At 45.3% G+C, this 17451-nt stretch overlaps 1 protein-coding gene across 2 annotated transcripts in view; it reads left to right on the forward strand.

The window, feature by feature from the left end:
- The window catches only part of ECT2L (epithelial cell transforming 2 like), a 67308-nt gene that overhangs the window by 40591 nt on the left and 9266 nt on the right, over window positions 1-17451 (forward strand). For both annotated transcript variants that reach the window (XM_036024782.1, XM_036024781.1), the window contains 11 exons: window positions 9-101; window positions 1820-2002; window positions 3310-3413; window positions 4983-5108; window positions 8868-8954; window positions 11322-11536; window positions 12511-12658; window positions 14279-14352; window positions 14450-14606; window positions 15218-15283; window positions 16656-16744. In XM_036024782.1, coding sequence (XP_035880675.1) covers window positions 9-101; window positions 1820-2002; window positions 3310-3413; window positions 4983-5108; window positions 8868-8954; window positions 11322-11536; window positions 12511-12658; window positions 14279-14352; window positions 14450-14606; window positions 15218-15283; window positions 16656-16744 — 1342 coding nt within the window. The remainder of the gene's footprint in view (window positions 1-8; window positions 102-1819; window positions 2003-3309; window positions 3414-4982; window positions 5109-8867; window positions 8955-11321; window positions 11537-12510; window positions 12659-14278; window positions 14353-14449; window positions 14607-15217; window positions 15284-16655; window positions 16745-17451) is intronic.

A 17451-nucleotide genomic window follows, 5' to 3' on the forward strand; every position in this document is an offset into this window, starting at 1 on the left:
GTGTGCAGAGGCAGGTGTAGAAGTTCTTTCTCAGCTGTCTCAACTAACTGGCACGTTATTTACCGCCCCCACCGGGATCGCAACTGGCTCTTACCAGCACAGTAAGTGTACACGGGCGATGACCCCCCCCCCCAAGCCCCCCACCCCACCCCGGGCCCAATAACGCCCACCAACTCCAGGGTCACCAAAAGACAAAGCGTGGCCACATAATACTGGTTCTGGCTCACATCAACTACCGTTCCTTCTCTGAAACTGTGTCATTTCCCATCACTCTGTCATTTGCTTAGAAAGGGGATTATGTGTTGCAAATATTTGCTTCAAGCCATCATTTGTAAGACTCAGTTGAAAACATCATCTTTCACAGTTAAACAAAGATGTATAGTTGCTGATCTAGAGAAATAATACATACAAAGAATAGTTTTTAGTAAATATAATTAGTAGGGTTTTATTTGGAAAAATGAATTTCAGCCATAAAGAGATGATTAAGAGGCTTGCTCAGGTTCCATTTCATTATGTGAGAGGAAAACCAGCCAGCGATACAACACACCTGGAAGCAAAGTTTCGTTTAGATACAAATGCAGAAGATACTAGATTGAACCATAACATTGGCTGACCAACAAGAGAACCAACAGCTTTGTCACAGTAATGCGAGTCATTTCCCCTTTAAAACTCCCTGCCTCTTATCACACAGCATTTGGGGTGATATAGAGACAATACAAAGCATTACCTCTCTGATCCCAAATTACCTTTGAAGACGGGAAAGCTGCCACGATTGGGGAACTTGTCTGGGAAATGCTGTAACAAAAAGCGCATTGATTTCATATGGTTTTGTAACAGAAGTTACTTGTTAATTTTAGCTTACGTGACAACATCCCCCAGTGAGAACATATTTGGCCCCGGAGAGGGGAATCTGCCTCGCAGAGCAGGGCAGGGGCACACACTGTGTTTGTAGAGCAAGTTTCCTTCTTCTCTCCTCCTCTGCCTCCTCTTCCCCCTGTTCGTCCTCCTTCCCCCCCCCCCCCCGCCGACCCCAACTCTTCTTAGTCTCCCTCTGGGAGAACAGTCACAAAGATTTTCACACGGTCAGCAATAAACACGGGGTGGGGGAGAGTCAGACAAGCCTATCTGTCCGTCCGGGATGGAAAATCAAATTGAACGTGGCACTGTGCCCTTTGGTAACTGATTTTCAAGGAGAAAGACTTGTGTAAGCACCCGCTGGAGTCGTGCGGAGATATTTGGAGAGAGAGAGAGAGAGAGGGAGAGAGAGAGAGCAAGCGCAACTTGACATAATGTAAGGAACATGCAGGGCTGGCTAGGACAGGGGTGATGTTGGGTGGTACGATGGGGAAAGCAGGCAGAGTGGGGTTCCCTCGTGTTTTCGTTTTGAGGATAAAAACATAACATGGTACGTTCTTACTTAGATGCCTGCTCTGCTTCCCCATGCACAAATCCAGCAGCTATTTAATTTTTTTTATTTCAAATATATCAACCCTATCTATCAAAAAGTAGATAGACATTTGATATTATTCATTGTAATCTTTTTGAGTTTCTTTTTTTTTTTTTTTATTTCAATCATTGTTCAAGTACAGTTTTCTCCCCCCTACTTGAGTTTCTAATTTTACCTTTGAAAGCAGACTGTGGGTGTTTATCTTAGCCTTCTAAGGAGAAAGGATAATAAGCCTGATGTAAATACAGCTAAGGGGTGTGTGTGTGTGTGTGTGTGTGTGCGTGCATGCACGTGCGCGTGCATACTATCTGAAAGAAGTATGATTTCACCTAAGCTTATGTCTGCACTAATAAGAGGAGGAAATTGTGTCAGTTCTTAGCAACTGGCTGGGACCCCCACAGGGAAGGGCTCCCCCCTCCATCTACTTCAGCGAATCGAAGCTGCAGACATGGTCCAGCCTCACAGACTTCCTGGAAGACACCTTGAAATCAGTAAGGAAACAGTTAAGTCCTCTCTTCAAGGAGTTGCAGAAGAACATCAGTGGCAGGATGATCGGTAAGAACTCTTGCTACTTCTGTTGCAGTCTGATTATGAAGTTTGTTTCACATCCAGGGCCAGCCCAAGTTTAGGAATGTAAAAGCTGACTCCTCAACATCGTGAGTGCTACTTTATTCCCTTTGTTTTTCATGTCCTGTTTCAAATCTAACGAATACTCATTAAAAATAAATATTAAATACTATTTAATAAATATTACCTGTAAAGACAAATAAATATATTCATCTTTGTGCTGAAGCCAGTTCCTGGTTTCGGAGTTTACCGTCGTATTAATCCTGTGTCAGTCAATTGTTTACCCAGGCCAAATGCGCTGCGTGTTTGCTCAGCCTGAGAACTCTGTCCTTTCCCATGGCAGTTTTCTGTCAAAACTAAGCACCTCTTCAAGCATGACACCCATTACTTAAATGGCTCTGCAGTTGTGTTCTATTTATTTTTTACCTAAAATGTGTAATTGGGTGATGGATTCCAGAGTCCTCTGCTGAACCTGCTGGACACTATTGAATTTATTTTCTCATTTACGCTCCACAGCCTTGACCAAATTATCACAACAGAGGCTTTTGGAAGCGATGCCCTGTGTCAACTGGAACTTCATCTAAATCAGTCCATTTTTTAAAATACTTTTTTTTTTTACCGTATGGGCCAATGAGTTTTCCTTCTATCTTTACCTGTTCAATTTTTCCCCTTTTTCATATAATAAAACACCCTATGAGTCAAGTCATTATATACATATGCCTTACTTCCTTTCTTCCCTTCCCCAGCCTGCTCCTTATTTAGCATGTTTACACAGTCACTCTCTACACAAGAGCTGTAACACACGAGTATGCATGCAGATCTCTTGATGATATATGTGACCAATAACAAGTAGAATGGAAGAAAATTCTTTTCATATAAATGCATGTTGCCCAATATTTTTAAATGTAAAAGATGTCTGTGTATGTATGTTAGGATATTATTTTCTATGGTCTTAAAATATTTATATTTGAGCACAAAGATCAATGAGAGTGTGGAGGGATCTCTGGTGGGATTGAGAGTCTAAAATCTAAACCTATAAGGTTCATTTTCACACATTCTCTCCTTATTGTCCAGGTTGTAGATTTTATTCAGCATCGGCTTTTCTGGGGTGGGTCCTTTTTATGCCCTGCACATTTAGCTGCTTTTGCTGGCTTTATATTTTTATCATGGTAGGTAACCTTCATGGTGTAACAGAATCACAATTTTTATTCTTTGCATCTTTATCCACTAAAAAGCAACTGTGAGGACCGAGCTGTGCTCTTCTTGATCACGTCTGTTATGTAAATTGATTGCAGGACAGTTCATGTTTGACACCATGGGCGTGGCCAACACTCTGCACAACCAAGAGACCGCACGAGCTCTGGCAGATGGACTGACGGAGCTTTCAAGAGAAAATTCTGTAAGCATTTTTTAAAAAATAAAGTATACTATGAAATCCCAACACTTAAATACATTTTTAGTTTGTATTTATTACTGGTTTTTTAACTAGTATATCCCTCCAGGGCACAATTCCTCAGAAAAGTCACACCAGTTTGTAAGAAGAGCACTGACAGATTCTGGGCCCCAGGTCTACTAGGCACACAAGACAGACAGACAGATGGACAGGAAAACCCAGATTATTCAAAAGTGGGCTGCACTGTGCATTGTTTTCTGTCTTGTGAATCATTTCAGTCAGAAATGACTTCTTTAAAAAACATGTGAGTGGCTTTATTATATTTCACATAAATATGAATCCATGGTTAAAACAATTAATAGCAGGACAGAAAAACTGAAACAGAGTGAAAGCAGATAGAAAAGGATGAAGGGCCCAGAGGCTAGATGAGGGGAAGGGAAAGAGAACCCAGCAGGATGGGAAGAAGCCTGTCCATCTTCTGGCTGGGGGCCAGCGTGGGGGACGCCTGATGACGCATTTCCATCAGAAACAAACCTTGGACGCTCTCCCGGAATAGTCAGTCCATGTGTGAGGACACAGTGAGCAGAGGCCCCGAGACCCTCATGAGGCTCCGGGAAAGTGGACTGGGCAGCCGTGGGGCGGGGGGAGTGGACAGGAGGACGAGATTAGGGACGGCACAGACACGCTGGGTGCTGTGTAAGGGCTTTCGTCTTTCAGTGAGAGGTTCTCCAATCCGTCTCTTCCGCTGCAGTAACTTGACTGTGTGGGCGGATTTCACCTTGTCTTTGCGTGCGTTCTCCTGTTCTGTCCTGTGTCTGCTTTGGTTCCACCGTGGCTTCCCGGGCAACCACCAGGTGTCCCCAGGGCTAGGGGTTTGCTGTGGAGCCTGAGAAGCTGTAGCGGGTGGTGATTTCCCTTCCCTGAAGTCTCAGCTCCAGGCGCTCCAGCCAGTCCCGGGGCAGCTGAGGGATGAGGGCTCTGGTGAGCTTTGAATGACCAGGGAAGTTTTCCGGGGGCGACACTGAGACTTTGAAAGGTCCTGCACTGTCTCCCGAAACACCAAAGATGTACTAGATGTGTTTGGTGTAGGTTAAGTGTGCTTACTGCCAGCTCATTATTTAAAAATAACTGTGGATGGAACCAAATTTGAGTGCTTTTCCCAGCCACTTAGCTGCGTAGTCCCTCTCCCAAGCCTCCTTTCTGCTGAAAGATAAGATCCCTCCTGCCCTCTTCCTCATCTGGCCAAGAGGCTGGTGTGTGGGCCACTTTGGTTCTGAAGATCTTGAGACCCCCCTGTAAGACCTTGGCATCCAACTTGAATTATGACAGTCAGTCGAGAATCAAGAGTATACATGGCAACTGGAATGTATGATTAACCAGAAGGTCCCACTTACTGACTCTAGTTGGTTGAATAATCATTACTTTGTTTGCTGGACTTATAAATTAATTAGGTAGAACATTGCAAACTCTACTAAAGAACATGTCCTCTTTTCTACTACAGTTTTGTTGACCTATATTTCTGATGAAGGCTTTAAATACAATTTTTGGGGGGTGCCGGGGTTGTGGATTTTTCAGGACAAACCTCTGGAATTTTTGTCACATTTTCTGTTGAAGAAATGTAGTGAAAAGAGCAAAGATCTTGAAGGAAATGCTATTCTGACAAAACCGGACCCAAAGGGGATGTTCCATTCATTCGTGAAGGTAAAGTGACCGCTGCATGTTGTGCTGTTGCTTCAGTCAGGAGTCAGACACATGTGCCTGAGTAGTTCACAGACAATGATGACCGTTCCGCCTGGACGGCTTCCAGCTGCTCATTTCCTCTAACAACTTTATTTCCTTGAATTATTATTTGCGAAAGTGTTTGCAGTATCCCAAGTAATGTTTAAGGCACTTACAAGCATAAGCTGCACCATGTGGACGGGAATAACGCTCCTAGGGTTCAGAGGAAAGTTGGATATTTGCATTTTGCCTCTTTTTCAGTTGAGTCTTGAGATAACTTAGAGAGATTTTTTTTTTCATTTGCCTCCCAGGACGTGTGTGTGTGTGTGTGTGTGTGTGTTAAACTAAGAATTGTTCTTCTTTTCTTCATTGAAATTCAAATTCATAAAGGAGAAAAAAGTGGGTTTGAATTTAGTTCTTCAGGCAAAAAATAATAATTCTGCCCATACTGTATTCAGAACCCATATATTTAAACAAAAGATTTAATTAATTTATTTTTAGAGAGGGGATGGGAGAGAGAAAAAGAGGGAGAGAAACATCAATGTGTGGTTGGCTCTCATACAGCTCCAGCTGGGGACCTGACCCTCAACCCAGGCATGTGTCCTGAGTGGGAATCGAACCAGCGATCCTTTTCTTCACAATCTGGCACTCAATCCACTGAGCCACACCAGCCAGGGCAGAATCCATATATTCTTGATTAAGTGAAATAATCGGGATCCAGGAAACATGGAAAATTGCATTGTCATTCAGAGAGCTGACTTCTATAAAAATGTCATCTTAGAGCCATCTTACGCCCACAGAACAACCAACTACCTGTCTTGCATGATCATAGGCTTGGGATGCCAGCCCCATCACAAACTCACCACGGAGAATGGTCGTAGGGATTTAGACTGTGAGTTCCCTTAGCAGGTAAATCACTTGTTTCCCTATAACCTGACATCATGGAAGTCTTTGCTGTGGATGGTGAAGTGCTGGGAAGGGCGACAAGAGGACCACTATAGGCAGTGTCCCCTCGGGCCACCCCAAATCTCTATATAGTTCTTGGGGATTATTCTCCCAGAGGGTAGATGTTCAGCCTGCTGCCAAACTAAACATGCATTCACTTTAATAAAACAGGGCAGAAAGTTTGAGCTTAAAGTTGCCTCAACGCCGGCGGAAATCAGACTTGCTAGGGTTATAGTGCCTGTCTGTGATGAAACTACAGAAAAGTGAAACTCCTTAATGCCTAGAAATCTCTTGGATATATTTTTAGTTTTTAATTGATACTTTTATTTTAAAAATCAAATTAGAAAAATATGTTAGATTCTTATTTGGTTTTCTATTATTTAGTACCAAGAGCTTATGTACAAAGCCCATAAAACAAAGTTGGGGACCCCCAGGAGAGAAAAAAACCACAGGTTAAATGTGGGTGCTGCATTAGGATAAAATAGAGAAGCTGAGTTACCACTTCACACATAGGGGTTTACTTTAAATGAAACTAGGTATTCATCCAAAAGAAGCACATAAACCTCACGGCCTTAGGAGTGGAAAGTCATGTCTTCTGCTGAGATACTGTTTCAAAGAGCCTTCCTCAGGGGCTTGTCTGCCAAATCCAGGACAAGACACACACACACACACACACACACACACACGGATGTATGTAGGTAGAGACAGACTCATCTGTCTACCCACCTGTCCGCCCATCCCCCATCTCACTGCCCAGTCAGCAGTGACCGCTGGTTTCTGTGTGGCCACAGTGTTTACCCTAATACCACACAACCACGGCAGTGAGTCACAGCCAAAACCATAGTTGTGCCTGAGCAGGACCTGTCACTTTCACAACTATTTCTGGCCCCTAATACAGAAAGCTAAGTGTTTTCTAGGAGAGGCACCAGCAAACTGGGGTGTCTCTGGAACATGCAGTGCCTGCCTGCTCCATCCTGGAGGAAAATTTCTACCATGTGATCAATCAGATGTTGCTCTTCTATGCCAGGGGAGAGCCAAGGCAAAGGCCACCAACCCAAAATAATTGCTTTCTTAGAAATGTGCGAAGTTTGTTGTTTCTGTGACTCCCTCTGAATTTATCCTGAAAAACAAAATAAGGGATGGCATCTTAATCTAAAAACAGTCTCTAAAATTTCTAATCATTAGATGTGTAATATAAAATGAGAAAACTTGATACTTTTAGGTTCAAACAAAATTACAATGCTATATCAATTTCCTGTCCACAAAGAAAACTTGATATTTAATAAAAATAGCTGCAGCTAAGCCAGAGGAAAAACAAAGCCCCAGTGTGAGCAGGCAGCTTCAGAAAGAACCAGGATGGTCTGGGGTCCATGCTGACGCCTGAATTTTAACGATGGGGGCTCATGTGAGCCCTTACAATAGGGTGCTCTCCCAGATGACGGTGCCTCCCCTATCTATGAGAGCCACAGGTGATTCTGTTCTGTTTGGGTTCTCCTAATCCTGGGCCTGGCAGTTTGGGTTTAATTTTCCCTTCGTGTCTGCAACCAATAGACCTACACAACTATTGGTGTCACTGCTGATTGGCTGGAGTTGCCATTTCTCAGTATAAAAATGATCAGCGCTATTATTTATTTTGGAAGAAAAGAGTGTTCCACTCAGAGAAATTTTAAATCGTTTTGTTAAAACTCAAAGTAGATGTTTTCCGCCCAGCATAAATACAAACACAGGCCAGGTTGGGATGCCATGCCAGGAATGGGGAAGACCCGAGAAATGGCAGAAAGCACGTAGGCTCAGGGGGGGCCTCCGGACACCAGGGAGAAGCTGTGGGGCCTCAGCCAGGACCAGGGCCCTAACCCAGAGCCTTCAGGCAGCCCTGGGGCTACACACACAGAACAAATTAGTTTTTGCCTCAGTAAGGTGAAAGGAGTCTCACTTACAAATTGCTGTTTCCTTCCAGTCTCACCCCTGGATATCAAGATTTGACCACGGCTAGTTTTATCATTAACAACACACGGCAGCATTAATGACCATTAATCCTCCCTTAGTAGCTTTCAGCATAAACATGGGACCATTGTCCTATTGCTAGAGTGGACCCAGGGATGCTGCTAATTTATATGGAGTCCCCAAAAACAATTAACAACCCTGGTCATGTGGTCAGGGCATTGTCCTGATATGCCAAGGTTGTGGGTTCCATCCCTGGGCAGGGCACATACAGGACTTGACCAATGAATGCATCAATAATTGGAAGAGCAAACTGATGTTTGTCTCTCTAAAACCAATAAATAAAACAATTTTAAAAAACAATGGGTAAAGTGAAGAAAAAAAGTCATATTTAAATGTGGTAACAGGTCTAGAGAGGTCATGTGGATTGTTTCGGGTGCATTTTAATTAGGTGATAAGAGCTGTGTGTTTTGTAGAGTGTTGAGAGTTTTTTCTTCTGGCGCCTTAACCTGTTTGCCCTCAACTGACATGAGACAGAGCGGAGCCGGAGCAGAAGCAGCCGCCCAGTGACCCAGGACAGTGGGACTGCGTCCCTCAGCCTGGGTGGGGGCGCAGATGCAGGGGGGCGGCGGCTGGGAAGGGAGCTGCTCTGGATTTAGTTTCTCAAGTATAACGCAGTTCAAAGGAAGCTAAAGGCTCTGTTTTTACTTTTAACATAAAATTTACGTTACAAGAGGCCTCGGTCTTGTTCAGTGCTTCAGTCATAGCGGGGGCTGAAGGCAGGGCCCGGAGAGCCCCCTGCAGGCTCCCGACGCCTCCTGCCTCTGGCTGACCTGATCCGCATCGACTCCCCAGGAAAGAAACACTACGGAAGACAATCCTCAGGACACGAAATCAAGTCTCAGCCAAAGCGATCCAGATTTGGGGGTGCTGGTTCAGCTGGTAAGCCAATTACTACATAATAAGAATTTTCCTTGTGTTTTTTCCTGACCCTCCCCCTGCCACCCTCGCTGGGTTGGGGGGGAATAAAACCAAAACTCTTTAGCCTTTATTCCAGTTAGTTCTTCTTTTTTTTCTTGAAAATTCCAAGAAAAAAGTTTGGGGGGACGGGCTTCCAAATGTAATTGAGGGGAATCTAGGCAATAAGTTTTCTTTGGAATGTTTCCTGGTCAAAATGAAGTTTGAGTCCCGAGGACCGAGGTCCTTCTGACTCACCTGGGGAGTGAAAGCCGTCGCTGCTGCTCGGTGCTTATCTGACACGACGCCAGGGCGGCGTTTGAAGAAATGCACAGAAAGGTTCACGGATTCCAGCCGACCGACTGACTCATGGTCCCCCTTCAGACGTCGAGCAGAACCGGTAGTACCGCATTCAGGGCTGGTCTCTGGGGCGAGAGAGGGCGGTGCGCGGAGCAGGCTGCAGTGGAAGCGCAGGCCTGGTCCGGCCCCACGCTAATGCACCGCACCTGCATGGATTCCACTCCTGTCCACGTTTACGGTCGTATTTCATTCTCAGGGCCCTGTAATGCAGCTACTAGTAGCCACATCTTTGTAGATGAGGAACGAAAGCCAGAAGACTTAAATGACTTCCCTAAGGACAGATAACTGGCAGAAAGAAACTTGAACCCTGTGGCCCTGACCGCAGCCCGAGGCTGGGTGGCAGCGGAGAGCACCCTGGGGAGCACACGTGTGGCAGGCGGTGCAGACCGCACCCCTCTGGAGTGGGCGTCAGTGAGCTGCACAGCGCCTCATCTGACTGTGGGCGACGACACCTGACCACGGTGTTAAGAGGACTAGAAGTGTGACGACGGACACCTTAAGTCAAAGTCATCACACAGGGTCCAGCAGCAGCAGGAAGGCCTGCTTCAGTGCGCTGGGCAGGGTCACACTATGGGTGTGGTAATTCAGAGTTTCAACTGAACATTTCACCTGGAATGTCACATGGTGTGCTTCAGTGTACTGTTGTTATGTTACAGGATCACATACTTATGATTCTGTAATAAAAGATTTTGTAATAAAAAGGGGTGTTATTTGTGCCAGGTTCTGTATATGCTGGATAGGTCCAATAAATTTTAAAAATATGTAAATACACATAAAAATATAATATGGGCTGCAAGCTCAAGTGGGATGTAGATGTATTTTTAATTCATTAGATACATCTAAGTAGGCATTATACACAGACCATGCGTTTGAAAGATAAAATTCACTAAGAGAACAATGTGTTTATAGTATACCAAGCAGGGAGTTTTCTAATTTTTCTCTTAAGTTACTTTTCCATTTTAATTTTAGTTCATAAACTTCTGGTTGATTTATTTTGGGTGAAGATCACATGGCACTATGCTTCACTACCATTGTTTTATTGGGGGCAGTTGGGGGCATGCTTTGGGCTGGAGGGAAAAGGGGAAATTGTGTTCTAAGAATATTAATAATTCTAGACTCAAATACAAGCCCAATAATTTCAGACATTTGAATAGTATAATTGTTTTCCCTTGTAAAGGTGCTCATTTTACAACCTTTGAAAAGTACAGACAAAAGGAAAAGAATTGCCCATTCCCATTGTGAAAACTAATTTCTCCAAAGATAAACATAGTACATACAATGATAGGGTCTACAATTTCTTTATACCAGTTTAAGGTTTTCCCCTCTGCGTTAAAAAATAAAGCAGGCCTTTGAAATAAAGAAAACAGGAGAGTTGACCATCTAGCTACCCAGGAGAGATGGGGCTGCCGTTCTCAAGTTAGGTACGTTTTCCTGAATAACAAAAGGAGAGCGTGGGCTTCCATATTTCATGACACACCTGTGGAAGCAAATTGATAATGAGAGGGCTCGCTCACTTGGCCCTTCTGTCTGCAGGATAATCAATAAAACACTCCTGGAAAAAGGAAAACAAGCAAGAGTGGGCAAGCCAAAGGCTTCCTCACCCACCGTGATGAGAAGGCAGGAATCCATCTTCTCATCATTGTCCAGTCATCAGCTAGCACCCGGCGCTGAGCACATATTCGAGGGGCAAACAGATAAAAGCCGTCTGAGTCGGTCCGCTCAGGATCCAGAATTCAATTTCCACCTCTACTACAGCATCATGCAGGCCTGATGTGAGGGGCTATGTGCCCCTGTTGGGGACGTGCAACAGTCAGCAGGGGCCTCCATAGCCCCCTGTCAAGATTCCCTTCACCCCTGCACGTCACAGACCAGAGAGGGGCATCTCCAAGGGACTGCCTGATTGCTTCCTTTTCTCCGTCTCCTTCGACTTTCAGGCTTTTTGAAGCTGTAAGCCAGGAAAGACTCCTTATGCATTCTCAACGCTTTCCACAGGAGAGAAAGCTGCAGATGGACTCAGCTGTGAAGCGAACTCGAGTGGCCGGGGAGCTCTTACAGAGCGAGAGAAGATACGTGCAGATGCTGGAAATAGTGAGAGATGTTTACATGAGACCGCTGAGGGCAGCGCTGTCATCAAACCGAGCGATTCTGAGTGCTGCAAACATCCAGATCATTTTCTCTGATATTCTGCAGATTTTAAGTCTCAACGGGTAATTCCTAAATTTGCATATTCTGGCATTCTTGTTTTGCAGTGGGAAGAACCCACACGGAACTGCACAGAGGCTCAGGCGTCTCCACCTGTCTTGGGGACCCTGAGCAGCATGCAGAAGAGAGCGTTCCTGCCACTGGGCTGCAGCCAGTAGCGATGATTCTTGGGGTGTTACTTCTGCTTCAGTTCAAAGCCATGGTACTAGGAGTGGAGTTCACTGCCAGTGGGCTCTGTATTCAGTACAGTGTTCATGCAAAAGACAAGACAGTATGTTTAGTTAAGCAATGGGAAAGGAACCAAAGAATTTAACAGGACTAAGTCACTAGGATACTTTGCTTAGCGAACCCAAGGTCCACCTTAGTAACAGCAGGTGTCTTGAGTATGTGAGGGTTCACGGAGGAAAGTGATCGCTTGCCCTGGTGGTAAAGTAAGACAAAACTAAGCTTGTGCTTCTGTGCCAGTAATGCTCTAGAAGACTGGGAGGAGGTTTCTGACCCTCACTGGGCCCCCACTCCTACAGAATCAAGAGGTTGAACTAGGCCTTTTCCAGTTTTCAAGGTCTGTGGTGGCTGGATGAGGGATAACCTTAGATTCATGGGGAAATGGGACCAGTGAAGATTATGGCCATCTCAAGTGAGTTGAGTGCTCTACTCTGAGAATTGAAGGAAGCCTTCCCTGCCTGGCTGGCCGGCCCTGTGTGAATGGGAGAGTCAGCCGCAGCCTGTGGAGGCCCTGACTCAAGGAGTGAGGTGAACAGGTGGGATCCCACCATAGCCAACCTACTTTCTCACCTCCCCACTCCCCCTGCCCGGTACTGCCTGGTACTGCTCTGTCTCAAGACAAAAGCATTTGACAAAAGCTCAGACACAAATGACTAGGCTGAAGCAGCCTGCGCGTGTGACAACTGATTTATTCATTAAGTTGATAGGTTATTACAGACCAATCTTTCACGTACATGCGTTTCTCATATTGCAGGCAGTTTCTAGATAACCTGAGAGACAGACTCCAGGACTGGGGCCCAGCTCGCTGTGTGGGAGAAATATTCCTAAAGTTTGGAAGGCAGTTGAACACCTATACCAATTTCTTCAACAATTACCCTGTTGTGCTGAAAACTATTGAGAAGGTAAGTGATTGCATCACCTCCAGGCATTTATTAGACCTGAGCTTGAAAGGAAGGTTCGTGTGACATCCAGAGGACTAGGGTCAATAGGAAAGGTTTCTTCCCCACTCTGCTTCCCGATCTACTCCTTTAGTTTACCGTGGACTCTGAGGACGGGGACCCTGGTACTTAACTTTGTGTCACTAGGTGCCAGCACAGTGCTTGACACAGCAGGGCCCAGAAACTGGTTGTTGGACTGAACTCATCCTCACACAAACTGTCAGACTCCCCTCTGCTGCAGACGCCCGGCGGCTCAGTTGCAGGAAACCGTTTAACAGGCAGAAGAAAGACGGTGAGCCCCAGTGTTACTGTGACACAAAGACCCGCGTGACCTTGACAAGGCTGGCTCTCTCATAAAGACTAGGAATTAGTAATCCATGTTTCTTGAGATATCACAGACAGGATTCTCAGTCTGTGACATTTTACTGTGAGTGAGGAATTTCTTTGCCTTACATTCTGTAGAGAGTTCCTTGTGCCTTGTGCCATGTATAGTCTGGGCAGGAATATTTGCTTTCCTCTGGGTCACTCACTTGCTGCTCTTGTTGGGATCCCTTCTGATGGCAGTAAGATCCCGCTCCCTTGCGACACAGGGACACACTTCTGCCAGTGTCCAGTGTGTCCACTTTGGTTGTGTCTCCTTGTCCACACTGAGGTCTCTGGCTGATGCCTGACCTTGGACACCTCCCTTTATAGCACACCTCTCCCCACACCCAGAGAGTCTAACACTGCTGAACAATCTCATTATGTTTTGTGGGAAAACTGTGTGAACAAGGCAATTTCATAGAACTGACTGACCATGAGCTGAAGAATTGGCGTGCAGTGTCCTGTATCATCAGAAACAAATCGGTGATGACATTTTTATAGTCACAGATACCAATGGTGTCTGTTTCACCACCATAGAGGGGTGCACACAAGTACTCAATACTTATTAGCTATTAATATTATTGAAATCAATAAATATTTGATTTCTGGAAATTAGCATTACTGGTATCTTTTAGGCATGTACCCCATGGAGAAAAATGGGTACTTCCAGCGTACTTTAAAGGTGATGCATGAATACATTTTAAAACAGATGTTAAATACAGTGGAGCACTTTTAGAACATCACACGTGATTGGCAGCACTATTACAAGTGCATACCTTCAATAGTCTTTTACTACAAGGAAATAACATTTCCTGTGTGACAGGCACTTTATGGACAGGATTTATCTTTCCTTCACCACAAGGGTTAGGGTTGATATCCAGGAGGAAACCAAGGCTCTGGGGCATGAAGTGACTTAACAAGGTCCCAAAGAATTAGGGAGAATTCGATTAGAATTCTAATTCTTCTTCAGGCTCCCTGGTTACAAAGTCTGTTTTTGTTGGTCTGCCCTGTTTAAGGACAGTGAATAGGGTGGGGTCTGGGGCATAAATAAACCACTCTACTTGGCGCATCAGTGTCCGTGAGCACTAAAAATGCTTGGACCAGATGCAGATGTTGGCCTCTTGCTTTGAGTGCTTCCCAGATCGCGTCCGCCTGGGGGAACGGAAGGCCTTACGGCGGGCACGCAGAGCTACGCTTTGACAACATGATGCTCACCTTTAGTGCAGGGAAGTGAGACCAGCATTCCGAGCTTTCCTGAAGAGGCATGACAAGACTGTCGCTACCAACATGCTGAGGTGAGTTCCGAGGGTGAGCATGGCGGAGGCACCCCCGGGGATGGGGCATTCTTGGACCTTCAGAAGGAGACCAGGTTGCCCTGTCTATGCCTCCCAGCCTGCCGGAGCTGCTCTTGTACCCATCCCAAAGATTCGAGGAATATATTCATCTTCTCCACGCTTTGAGGCTTCACACCCCTGCAGAGCACGTGGACCGCGGGGACTTGACCACTGCAATTGACCAAATCAAAACATATAAAGGTTACATAGATCAGGTTGGTGGCTGACAAGAGTCTGGGTCCTTTGACAATGTGACAGTGCTTTTCTGGCACTCGAACTTGCAGGTCCAGAAATGCCTGTTTCTCCTGTGGCAGTCTTCAAATTCTTTCGTCTTTTCAGTGTGAAATCATTGTATTCAGAGACTTGGAGCACTAAAGGTATCTATTTTAAGCCAAACAACATGTTTTTGGATAACTATACATGTTCGATAAAATCTTTAATAATGCAAAAGTTTGAAGAAGTGGGTACCTGGATTGATTTTTCTAGAGGACTAAAAGTAAAACAGGAAGATCCTCTGTGCCTGAAACAACTCCTTCATGTATTAGATTTCCTGCCTGGGCAACGCAGCATCGCGGAGCACAGTACTCTCACTCCGAAAACGTCCCTCTGCCGTGCGTTCTTCATGGGCGCCCAGGCTGAGTGTTAACCGCTAACACATGATGCCCAGAAGATGCTTTTTGAATACAGTCTTGTCATTTGCCTATTTGTTTAAAAACACTGGGTGTATGAAACCAGATTCTTGTAAGTGCCATGAAATATTTCAAATCTATTTTTATGTACACAAATCTCACGGTTTTATGTTGCCTAAAATCACTTTGTTTTCTAGATGAGGCAAAACATCAACACGGAAGATCAGCTATCAGACATACAGAGAAGCATCTGGGGATGCCCTGTATGTATTCCCGATGTACTTTCCACCTCTTGGGCTCATGAGAAACTCTCGTGTCATTGGCAAAGGGAGACACCCAGGTGTCAAATCAGCTAACGTCTGGTGAATGCCTGCGCCGTGCCTGCTGCTGCCGAGCTCCCACACCTCACATCCTCCTTACCTGCACGGATGCCACAGGAGACGCAGCACACGTGGGCCTGACCCTGTCCCTTCACTTTTCTGCAGTCTTAGCTCCTCGCTCGGCACCACTGTGATCAGGACCCCCACCCCAGAGGAAAGGGGCCGTGTCTTCTATTGTTTTATATCTCCCTGTGCATAGTACCTGGTGGAGGGCTTTGCACACCAAGGATACTCGAAAAAGTCTCATAAGTCTTCTGCTGGCTGTTACCTACAGAATATCACCTGGTCTCACTCTGCCTTCTTTCCTACCTCCTTGCCTACCACTTCCTGAGCAAACCACGCAAATCGACTCACAGTTCTCCAGTCGTGTTGGCCTCTCCTTGTACAGTTGCACTTTCTCCATACACGTCATTCTCAGAAATTGCCTTCCTTTCTCACTCCGCTGGGTCAGCTCCTATCCTCCTTTATTTACATCATCCAGTTCAACCATCATCTTCCCTGTAGCTTCTCCATGTCGCCAGCTGTGGATTGTCCTTTCCTGGGTGCCCTGCAGCACCCTGGACCTCTGTCACATTACATCTTTTATTCATACAACTGGGAACTCTGTCAGGTGTGAGTTATGACTGGCTCGTCGTCCAGGCTTTGACATATAATAGGAGCTCAGTATGGGAATTCTAAGGACTGAAATTACCCGTTGATTGGAGATGTTATGTTTATTTGGCTAAACTGGAGAGGCAAGATGGAGCTGTTCTGTCATAAATTAGATGTGCACATTTTGGTAGGGAAAGTGGAATTAACTGGATTACAAAAAGCCCCAAATCGTGGAATGGGCAGAGTCCACAGAACTTAGTTCCAGGTCGCTGCTCACACCACGTGATCATGCGCAAGGCTCCATCCGTGCAGGGGCCTGACTCTTAGTTTGCAACAATTCGTTCCCTTCCTTCTCTTGATACGGTGCTTCCTATTCACCCCACCCCCGCTTTATTTTTGGTACCATGAAACATTTGTAAATAAAACAATTTCGGTAGTTGAAGAATTAGACAACACCCTAAAATATAGATTTCATGGTCAATTCTGGGGTCCTTCTAAAGAAAGCCTGTTTTATAACCAATAAAAACATTCCCTTTTTCACAACTGAGCTGAGCTCTACTCGACACTCGCATGTTCTGGGATGCAAACTGGTTCTGCAGTAGTAGTGGAGCCTTTTATTGTCTAACAATTATCCATGTTCCTCATTTTGTTTTTGATTTCCTAGCCTCTTTCAGAAGCACACAGATATCTGATTAGGGTCCAAGATGTAGCCCAACTTCACAGCTGCGACGAGGAAACAGGTTTCTCTTCAAGGTAAACACCTGAATGCCCTGCGGTTGTGACCACGTCTTAGTCACCCTGTACCCAGCACCCAGCTCCGTGTCTGACACCGTGTAAGTTTATGACAATCTGTGTGTTGAACTGAGAATGTACACACATACCCTCCTCTGAGATAAGGTAAGATGCCTCGTCACCTTACTCGAATTCCAGGCAGCTACTGGGCAAAACGGGAGAGAATAAATAGTCTCTGCTGACCACAAACTGTGGAGAAACAGAGAGTCTCAAGATGAGTCACTTTCCCACCGAGAGGCGACCCGAGCACTGCGGGACATCGCATGAAGCATCTGCTCAGCGTGAGGAAGGGAGCCCCAGTTTATTACCCTCAGAGGGTCACCGTGGCCAGTGTTTAAATGGTCTCACCAAGGCCAGCCGTTACACTGAGGTCTCGCCCTGTCTAGTTTGCACAGTCTCACAGTAACGTAAGTGCAAAACATGGGAGAGTGTCAGTTTCCATAAACCAGCACCCACTCTTCTCCTGTGGGACAAAGATGGGCACTGTTTCTGTAAAGGGTCAGACAGTAAACGTTTTAGGGCTTACCGACCAAATAATCTCTATGGCAACCACCTCACTTTGTCTTTGAAGCACAAAAGCAGCTATATAATCAATACAATACTATAACAAATAGAATCCTAATTAACAATATAATACATAAATGAATGAGTGTAACTACATTCCAGTA

This window comes from Phyllostomus discolor, chromosome 4 (assembly GCF_004126475.2).
Source record: "Phyllostomus discolor isolate MPI-MPIP mPhyDis1 chromosome 4, mPhyDis1.pri.v3, whole genome shotgun sequence".
NCBI lineage: Eukaryota > Metazoa > Chordata > Mammalia > Chiroptera > Phyllostomidae > Phyllostomus > Phyllostomus discolor.